General features: G+C 47.0%; 1 protein-coding gene across 2 annotated transcripts in view; it reads left to right on the forward strand.

The window, feature by feature from the left end:
- The window catches only part of NOVA2 (NOVA alternative splicing regulator 2), a 29,271-nt gene that overhangs the window by 12,826 nt on the left and 5,628 nt on the right, over positions 1 to 10,817 (forward strand). For both annotated transcript variants that reach the window (XM_045440824.1, XM_045440823.1), the window contains one exon: positions 2,060 to 2,226. In XM_045440824.1, the coding sequence (XP_045296780.1) occupies positions 2,060 to 2,226 (167 nt within the window). The remainder of the gene's footprint in view (positions 1 to 2,059; positions 2,227 to 10,817) is intronic.

Genomic DNA, 10,817 nt, shown 5'->3' on the forward strand with positions numbered 1-10,817 from the left:
GATGCCAGGCTGAGACATGGCAAGGGAGGGGTCAGAGTGGAAACACCATCGTGCTGCACTAGAATGCCCACAGGACGCCAGACACTCACTCCCCGATGTCCCAGACGCCCGGGCACACGAAGCCCGGCACACACTCAAGACCTTCTACAAACCCAGCGAGCTAATGGTCCTGCCGGCAGAGTCCCACCCCGGGAGAGAGACAGATACCGGTTCCACACACGAAACATGCCTGGCTCCCCCGGGCACTCATACAATTGTCACACGGACCAGACATTGTAGAGTCACCTTTGCCCAGTTGTAATGTCTACACCAAAACACATACTCAGACAGATCAGTCCTCTCCAATCTCACATACTGACACTTGAGTCTGCCTGGCACTCTCCCTCTTTCTCTCTCTCGTATACACATTCACGTACACACCGGTCATAGTCCCGTCTGTCTGTCTCCTCCTGTACGAAGGCTCATGCACACACACACACACGCCACACACAAGTCATACAAATAGCCTTTTTAAAAAAATGTTTTATTTATTTTTGAAAGAGAGAGAGAAAGACACACAAGTGAGGAGGGGCAGAGAGAGAGGGAGACACAGAATCCGAAGCAGGCTCCAGGCTCCGAGCTGTCAGCACAGAGCCCGGTGCAGGACTCGAACCCACGGGCCTTGAGATCATGACCTGAGCCACCCGGGTGCCCCTAGCCTTTGAACACCTAGAGGTTGTCTCTTTCTTGCCAACACTCCCACTGACATCCAGGCTCAAAGTGATACACACTCATCACACAGCCTCAATGCTGCTTCATGAGATTCTTTGTTTCTGTGTCTCAAACTCTCATGTTCTACCAGCCCGGTTCTCACCAATAGTATACATACCCTTGAACTTCACAGTGACATCCAAGTCTTTCCCCTGCATAGCAGTGCACATATCTTTACTGGATTCACTATGTCACGCTGTCTCTCCCACTCTTTCTCTTACACACATACACAGATAAAGATAATTTAGCCAGTCCTGCCCAAGTATACACATGCATGTATGCGTGCGCACACACACACACACACACACACACACACACACACACCACTCACTCAAACAGCCTAACAGATATATTCACACTGGTTAGAGTATCACCCAGAGTCTCTGTCCCACACACATATATCCCAACACCACCCAGAGTTGGCTTCTCTTCTCCTAGCCTTCTCCCCACCTCTGATACACACACACACACACACACACGCGCACGCGCGCGCACACGCACACACAATAAGCATGCCTAGATTAGAACCACAGCCAATATCTAGGCGATCTCCAGCAAAGGCATCCACCCCACCCTCCTTTCTCCATCCCTGAGTTCCTGCCCTTCCACAAGTTGCCTCCTCTCTCCCCTGTCCACACCCTTGCCCTCCCCCACCCTTCAGCCCTCCATCTGGTGGGTCCAAGCAGGCACTCAGGCCTCTCTTCTGCCTCCCCCATCCCCCAGCCCTTCCCCATCCTCTCCAAAAGCCCAGAGGCCTTCGCTGCAGGCTTTCAGGGGTTGCCACGGCAACGGGGCTTCGTCCCTCGTCCCCCTGGGGGTGGGCTGAGGACCCGGCCAGCCAGACCGATAAGGGGGTTCCAGTTACTGTGGCAACCGTTGCAGGCCTGAGCTCTCTCCGCTTCTGGGGGGGGGGGGGGCTGGTTGGAGGGAGGGAGTGAATGGTTGCCAGAGCAACCGGGAGCCGGCAAGGACTGGGAAGAGGCAGCTGAGCCCTGTCTCCCCTGCCCAGGGCTGCTGTGGGCATCGCAAAGCACTTAAGCATCATCCTTCCATCCCCCTGGGGTTGTTTTGGGGGAGGGACACGAAGTACAGATTATGAAACAGGCATTCCACTCACTTTTCCAGCTACCCATCATGGCCTGAGAACCCTGGATGCCAGCTTCCCCAGGCTTACTTGCCATGTGATCTGGGCCCAGTCAGGTTCACTTTCTGGACCTAGGTTTTCTCTTTCCATTAAGTGGGACCTGTCTCCCAGGAATTTTCCTATTCCTGTCTGATGAGTGTGCCCTCTCTCTCCCTTGCTCAACAGGAACCACAGAGCGAGTATGCCTGGTACAGGGCACAGCAGAGGCCTTGAATGCTGTGCACAGCTTTATTGCTGAGAAGGTCCGAGAAATCCCACAAGCAATGACCAAGCCTGAGGTGGTCAACATCCTTCAACCCCAAACCACGATGAACCCCGACAGAGCCAAGCAGGTCAGCAGGGGCAAAGGCTGGGTTTCTGTAAAACCGGTGAGGTTCGGAGAAGACATTTCTCCCATACCACTGGGTTACTGTGGAAGTTTAATGGGGTAACGCCGATAAGAGGTTTGTCAATCAAATACATGGTAGAAGTTAGTTAGTCCTATTATTAGGGAATCAGCCTAGGGACTCCAAACCTCTTGGAGTGGGCTTGATTCAGAGAGAGAGTGAAGGTTTGGGAGAATTTGGCCCGGACAGCCCCCCCCCTCCAACTTATCCCTCCTTCCTGGGATTCTCTAGACCCTCTCTTTCCTTCCACCTCATCCTATTGTCTCCCAGAGCAACCTGCCTCCCACTTCCTGTTCTCACCGGAAGTGGCTTCGGTGACAGCCCATCCTCATCCAGAAGAGTTTAGAAATGACTTCATACTCCCTCTCTCCATGAATTCTTGTATGAGAGTAGCCACCATTTTGGAGAAGTGGTATTTCGCTAGCGAGAGAGAAGGCACGTCCCTCTCCTACACAGCGCTCTCTAGGAGGGATGAAAGGAGGAGGGCCGTTCCTCTTGGTTGCCTCAGTTACTGGGAAGCGGTGGCGTAGGGGCGTGGCAGCGAGGGGACCAATCACTCTCCCAGGCTCTCTGGTTGCCATGACCACGGCGCTCACCGGGCAGGTGGGCTTGCGGCAGGGGCCCTGGAAGCGTGGCCCCGAATGGGTAGGAGGCGGAAGGGAAGGGAACTGCGCGCACTCCTGCTTTTCTCTCCCTTTCCCCGCTCCCATATACTTGCTCAGACGAGGCAAAGGGGAGAGAGTCCCTGGCAGGAAGACAGGCCACTTGTGAGGGTTCCTTAACGTCTGCCTAGAAGCAAAGACAAGAGACAGACCCTCGGTAAAGGAATCTGGAATTCTTGGGAATTTTTGTTGCCCTGAGATGGGAGAAACCACGGACCTGAGTTCCCCCAAGCTCCTGGGAAAACGGTGGGCGGAAAACCCTGGAAGAATGCTGCCTAGCGGATCGTTCCCAAAAAAGACTTCGGGCTTGGGGCTTTGGAGCGCGGCTGCTGTCCTTGGTGCTGAAGCGTCTCTGCCCGGTCTCTCCCGATTCCCTCCCCACGGGCAGGCCACAGTTTACACACAGTTTACAGGGTCGCAAGGATATTGCCTCTTCCCTCTGCCTTGGTGGCGGCCTCAAAGGGCTCCAAGTTCACGAAGAGTTTGCACATGTTGCAGAGAAATGGGGTCAGCACCATCTGCGCCTGATCCTTCCACCCCACCCCCTAATCCACAGGAATTCAGAGGTAGTGGAATCGAAAGGTTATAGAACCAGGATTTTTCCTCCCCTTACTTATTACTGGGGGGCTTCAAAGAATGAAAGAGTTGAGACTGAAGGCTCAGGCTCTGGAGTCAGATGTTGAGTTGAATCTTACTCTGATAATGTACTTCTTACCTGTGTGACCTTGAACAAGTGACTTGATTTCTCCATGCCTCAAATTTTCTCATCTGCAAAATGAGATTCACTAGGGTACCTACTGAAGGGCAGTGATTAGTGTTCCCTGGTTTTTAAAAAAGCACATAGCTCGTATCCCTAATACACAGAAAGTTCTCAAAAAACGTTAGCTGCTGTTATTATGGGATTTTTAGGTCGGGAGATGGGTCTACTCTCTTTCTACATTGGGCTTGCTGTGTTACTCTGGGTCCCTTTCCCTTCTGTAAGCCTCAGTTTCCTTTCTTTACAGTGTGGAAGCTGGGCCAAATCAGGGATTATAAATTGAAATGCCTCCAAGATTCAGCAAGGGAACATAAAGAATTGAGGACTCTGGCCTCATCAGAGAGATATAATGCCCTAAACGGGGCAGCTGCTACTCAGCTCCACTTAATTCTTGCCTTTTGGGAATGTAGACAAAGTGTGGCCACATCTTCCACATTTTTCAAAAGAAGCCAGAAATATTTGAAATCGACTGATTTTTAAAGGTTGGCTCAGTCTTAAAAACACTATGTATGGGGCACCTGGGTGGCTCAGTCGGTTAAGCATCTGACTCTTGATCTCAGCTCAATTCTCGATCTCAGGGTCATTGATTTCAAGCCCCACACTGGGCTCCACACTGAGCATGGAGCCTACTTAAAAACAAAACAAAACAACTATGTGGCTGTGGGCTGCCTATGGCCCGAGGACCATCAGTTTGCCACCTCTGGACTACACCAGTGGTTCTCAGCCCTGGCTGATATCTTATCCTCTAGGTAGCATAGAATGCAGATTCCTGGGTCCCAGCCCAGAGCCACTGAATCAGAATTTCTGGGGTGAAGACTTGGGACTCTGAACACAGATTCTGGACTGGGATCAGATCCTGGCTCTATTACTTACTATCTGTGTGACCTTGAGCAAGTTATTTAACCTCTCTCGCCTCTGTTTTCCAATCCATAAAATGTGATAATAGTACCTAACCTATTCTTGTAGGATGGTTATAGAAATTAAGTAAATTACTATACAGAAGTGTTTACAGAAGTGACTGGCCTATGGAAGCACTGTTAGCTTCTGCTATTATTATCATCATCATCATCATTATTATTATCATTATTACTATTTGAAAATTTCCACAGACTTGCAAATCATGGAGACAGATGGTCTCTCAGGTCTTTCTGGCCCTAAAACTCCTACAGTTCTATGACTCTGTGATTTCAAGATTCTAGACATACATTATTCTAAAACTCTACTGTTCTAACATCCTGGCACTCCAGGAGTCTATGAAACTGCACCTTGCGATCTCTCTAAGATGCTATGGTTCTACCACCTGACCCTATCATGAAGACAGCTACCATTTTCTGAGGGCTTCCCATGTGGCAGGCATTCCCATCACTGAATATTCCCAATAGTCATACGGAGTAGCTGTGGTTGTGTCGGTGCTGGAGATAAGGAAACTGAGGCACAGAGAGGTGAAGGCATTTGCTCTTGCCATGTTTTGGTGAACAATTACGTCATCCTTTTGCCCTCTGAAGCGCTGTATCATACTAAATACCTCTTTACTCTTAGGTCTGGTTTTGTGCATTCTGTTCTATCTGCTTGACTTGTCTGACATTTTTCTGATGATATATATATATATATATTTTAATAACGGCTGTGTTGAGATATAATTCGCATGCTGTAAAGTTCACCATCTTAACGTATACAATTTATTGGTTGTTCAGTATACTCACAAAGCTGTGCGTCGATCACCTAATGTAATTCCAAAACGTCTTCACCACTCCAAAAAGAAGACTCATACCCCTTGGCAGTCACAGCCATTCCCTAGCCCCACTCCCTGTCCCTTCCAACCACTAACCTACTTTTGGTGTCTATGGATTTGCCTATTCTGGATGTTTTATATAAATTGAATGATATAATATGTGGCCTTTGGTGTCTGGCTTCTTTCCCGTAGCCTCATGTTTTCAAGATTAATCCGTATTGTAGGGGCGCCTGGGTGGCTCAGTCGGTTAAGCGTCCGACTTTGGCTCAGGTCATGATCTCACGGTCTGTGAGTTCGAGCCCCGCGTCGGGCTCTGTGCTGACAGCTCGGAGCCTGGAGCCTGCTTCCGATTCTGTGTCTCCCTCTCTCTCTGACCCTCCCCTGTTCCTGCTCTGTCTCAAAAATAAATAAACATTAAAAAAAATTTTTTAAAGATTAATCCGTATTGTAACATAGACCAAAACTTTCTTGTTTTTTATGGCCAAATCATACTTCACTCGATGGAGAGACCACATTTTGTTTGTCTATCAGTTGATAGTCCTTTGGGTTGTTTCTACTTTTCAGCTATCATGAATAATGCTGCTAGGAACATGTGTGGGCATAGTTTTCCGTTCTTTGGGGTATATACATATGAATGGAATTGGGTCAGATGATATGTTTAACTTTTTGAAGAACTGTTAGACCATTTTTAAAGTGACTGTACCACAGATGTGAGATGTAAATCCAGGTCTGCCCATGGGGGTAACAACCATTTCCTGAGTAGCTACTATGAGCACATATTAACTGGATGCTCACATGGCACCTAACTTAGCACATAGCAGGTGCTCAGAAAATGCTGCTGGTTTGAAACGGATGATGATATGCTCATAAGAGCCAAGCAGAAACATAACTAAGGGGCAGTAGTTCCTTACTCAAGCTCATCATCCCATGAATGATCTCAGGCCTCACACAAATTATGTGGAGGAGGAATGAATAGCCCCATTTTACAGACGAGAAAACGGAGTCTCAAAGAGGCTATGTCCCTTGCCCAGCATTAGTGGTAGAGCCAGGATTTTGAACCCGAGATCACCAATCTATAAAAACTAGGGTGCTTCCCATTCTACAAATCAGAATTTCCAATTAATCTAGAAAACTCATATCAGACTGAGTTTTCTCCCTCCCTGCCTACACACACACACACACACACACACACACACACACACCACCAGGTGAGATACACCTGGCCTCCTCCATCCAGTTCCATTCCTGCTTGGTCCTGTGGACACATTATTGTTCCTTCTTCCATCCATCCATCCACACACTTTTTGCTGTATGCGTACCAGGCATTCCCCGAGGCCCCAAGAACCCAGTAGTCAACAATCCAGACAAAAATCTCTACCCTTGTGGATCTTACATTCTTTCTTGGGGACACCAAAAACCAGAGAATGAATAAAATAAGCAGAGAGTGAAAAGTGCTATGAAGAAAAATAAAGCAGAAAAGAGGAGGAAAGAGCGCTGGGGCATTTTTTTCTCCTTTTTATTTTGAAAATGTTTAAAAGTAACACAGTGAACTCTCTACACACTACACTTACATTCACCAATTGTTAACATCTGCGTTACCTCTTCACACACACACACACACACACACACACACACACACACTGCTTGGTTTTATTTGTGTGTTTGTTGGGTTGTTTCTTTATTTTTGCTGATCCACTTGAGAATAAGTATAAGCCTCATGACTCTTCACCCCTACATTCTTCAGCATGCGTCTCCCAAGACTAAGGGCGTGTCCTATATTGTTATGTTACTATTATCACACCTACAAAAGCTAACACCAATTCCATCCTTTAAGTTAATAAAAAAGTTCATATTCACATTGTCCCCAAATATCTTTTATATCTATAAAGTATTTTTCTTAAAAAAAAATTTTTTTAAGGTTTGTTTTTGAAAGAGAGAGAGAGATAGCGCCAGCAGGGGAGGGGCAGAGAGAGGGAGACACAGAATCTGAAGCAGGCTCCAGGCTCTGAGCTGTCAGCACAGGGCCCAATGCGGAGCTCGAACGCATGAATCAAGAGATCATGACCTGAGCCGAAGTTGGACGCTTAACCGACTGAGCCACCCAGGCACCCCTATAAAGTGTTTTTCTATCCAAGAATATTCATGCATTGCATTGGGTTGTTATGCCTCATTACTCTCTTTTAATCTAGAATTGCCTAATATATATTAGACTATATATTTTAGTCTATATATTATATAGACTATATACTTATAAATATAGTCTAATATATATGACTATATATTTATATATTATGTAGTATATATAAATATATACTATATATAAATATATGCTAGATATTTATATATAAATATATATATAGTGTGTATATATATGCACTATATACACTTAGTATATATAATATAAAGATTTTTTAAAGTAATCTCTACCCCCAGTGAGCGGCTCAAAATTGCAACCCTGAGATCAAGACTCACTGTCTACAGACTGAGCCAGCCAGACACCTCATCTACTATGTATTTTGAAGGTAGAGGCAACAGGATTGCTGATTGGGTGTTGAGTGGGAGAGAAAGAGAAGACTCCTAAGTCTTGAGCCTGAGAAGTGAAAGAGTGCAGTTTCCACATACTGACATGAGGAAGACCATGGTAGAAACCCATTTGAGAAGATGAAGAGTTTCACTTTGGACTTCTAAGTCTGAGGTGTCCATTCTACATGATACTAGCGATGTGAGGTTAGCAGTTGGATACAAGTCTGGAGGTGTTTGTATAGGGACATAAAATAAGCAAATAAACAAGCCTTGATAATTGGGGTGGTAAGATCCCTCCAAGGAGGTGCATTTGTGCAAAAACCTGAATGATGAGAGAGGTGAGTCTTCTTTTCTGGGAAGGAACATCCTAAGTAAGGGAAGAGCAGGTGCAAAGGCCCTGAGTCTGGACCAAGCTTGCAAGTTGGAGGAACAGCAGGGAGTCTAGTAGCCTGCGCAGGGGTCAGCAAGAGGGAGCGAGGGAAGAGTTGAAGTCAGATCCCACAGAGCAGAGCAAGGAGAGCAGAGGTTCTCAGTTTTGTCAAAGCCCACGCCCTCTTTCTCCTGCAAATATTTTTTCCCACTCCACTCAACTCTGAAGTTATATACACACACATACACACGCTCATTGCGACACATGAGAAAATGCATATAATGATATATTACATATCTAAATCTGTAATATTTTTAACAGTTTTTTTTTTCAACGTTTATTTATTTTTGGGACAGAGAGAGACAGAGCATGAACGGGGGAGGGGCAGAGAGAGAGGGAGACACAGAATCGGAAACAGGCTCCAGGCTCTGAGCCATCAGCCCAGAGCCTGACGCGGGGCTCGAACTCACGGACCGCGAGATCGTGACCTGGCTGAAGTCGGACGCTTAACCGACTGCGCCACCCAGGCGCCCCAACAGTTTTATTGAGATATTCATTCGCATCTGTACAATTCACCCATGTAGAGTGCGCAGTTCGAAGTTTTTAGTATATGCAGAATTGTGCATCCATGCCCACAATCAATTCTAGAACATTTCATTTCCTCAAAAAGAAATCTTGATCCCCTTAGCTATCACTCCTCAATCCCCCCAGCTCAGCAGCACCACCACCCCCACTCCAGGCCTAAGCCACCACTAATCTACTTTCTGTCTCTATAGATTTCCCTGCTCTGAACATCCATATAAATGGAATCATACAATATGTGGTCTTTTGTGTCTGGCTTCGTTTCACACAGCGTGTTTTCTAGGTTCATCCATGTTGTAGCCTGGATCAGCACTTGGTCCATTTAAGTTGATTGCCAAAGAATATTCCATTGTACGGATGTACGTTTTCTTTATCCCATAAGACTTTTTTACATAAGAAATGAAAGGAAGGCGATTTGTTATAAAATGAGATGGATTTTAACATGTAAATGTTCAGCCAGGACCCCAGTAGAAGTAATGAAATCGTCACCTGCCCACACCTCACACAGCCTGAGCGAAAGAGACAGTGACAAACACAGGGATCCAGGGTGTAGCATCGGAGACGTAAATAATATATGTGGCGTTACTACTGTTGTCATGTTTTATTTTTAAATGACGAACGACTCTCGGTGAAATTCGAAACAAAACAAGGTACGATCTTCCCTTCATTTTACTGATTGGTTGCATTCCTGGAAATTTCAGTAGATCTTAAAACCATTGGGGGGAAACAAAATTAGGTACTTACATGGATCATGGGGCTCAGGTTTGGGCTCTGAGATTTATAACCAGACTTTTTACCGAGATGAATGTCCAGGGAGGCATTTGATATCCATATAGGGGTCACCTGGGTGGCTCAGTCAAGTAAGCATCCGACTTCGACTCAGGTCATGATCTCACAGTTTGTGAGTTTGGGCCCCGCATCGGGCTCTGTGCTGATGGCTCAGAGCCTGGAGCCTGCTTCGGATTCTCTGTCCCGGTCTCTCTGCACCCCTTCCCTCCTCATGCTCTGTCTCTCTCTCTCTCACACACAAAAATAAATAAACATTAAAAAAAAAATTTTTTTTTAATAAAAATAAAAGCCACGGGGACCTGGACGGTTCATCCTTGTGAAGAACTGACTCTCACATTCTGGGGTGCAAATACCCAAGGCCCTGCCCATTGAATGCCTGTATCTGCTTCCAGTCACCATGACAACCAAAACCACTCCCACAAATGTCCCAAACACCCCCCAGGGGCTGGCTCAGGGGCAGAGAGGAGACACAGGGGTGACAGCGTCAGGGGGTGGAACCCACAGGTCTGACAGGACACGGGGAAGACTGAGAAAGAGGAATTTAGGTGTGGAAATGCTCTCGGATATGTGAAAGGAGAATTTGGGCATTGAAATCTCCCCGCTGGAATTCAGACTGATCGGATTTGCAGCGGCAAAGGACCGGCTGCTCTGCACCCCAGTAGGGGACCACTGTTATTTAAGCGATCGATTTTCTCCCTGCCTTCGCCGGTGTAAGGTCTTGTTATCTTCATTCTACACCTAGGACAACGGTATTAGACTGCTAGGGCTGCCCTGACAAAGCGCCACCGGGTGGCTTAAGCAACAGAAGAAATTCATTCGCTCCCAGTTCCTGAGACTGGAAGTCTGCGATCTGGGGCAGTGTTGTTTTCTTCGGAGGCTTCTCTCCTTGGCCTGCCGGCGGTCGTCCTCTCTCTGTGTGTTCTCATGCGGTCTTCCCTCTGTGCTGTGCGTGCCTGTGTCCTAATCCCCTCTTCTTCTAAGGACGCCAGTCCTATTGAATCAGGACCCACCCCAGTAGCCTCACTTAACCTTAGTTGCTTCCTGAAAGACTCTGTCTCCAGGGGCACCTGGGTGGCTCAGTAGGTTGAGGTCGGAATTCGGCTCAGGTCATGATCTCACAGT

Source organism: Leopardus geoffroyi, chromosome E2 (assembly GCF_018350155.1).
Source record: "Leopardus geoffroyi isolate Oge1 chromosome E2, O.geoffroyi_Oge1_pat1.0, whole genome shotgun sequence".
NCBI classification, from domain to species: Eukaryota; Metazoa; Chordata; class Mammalia; order Carnivora; family Felidae; genus Leopardus; species Leopardus geoffroyi.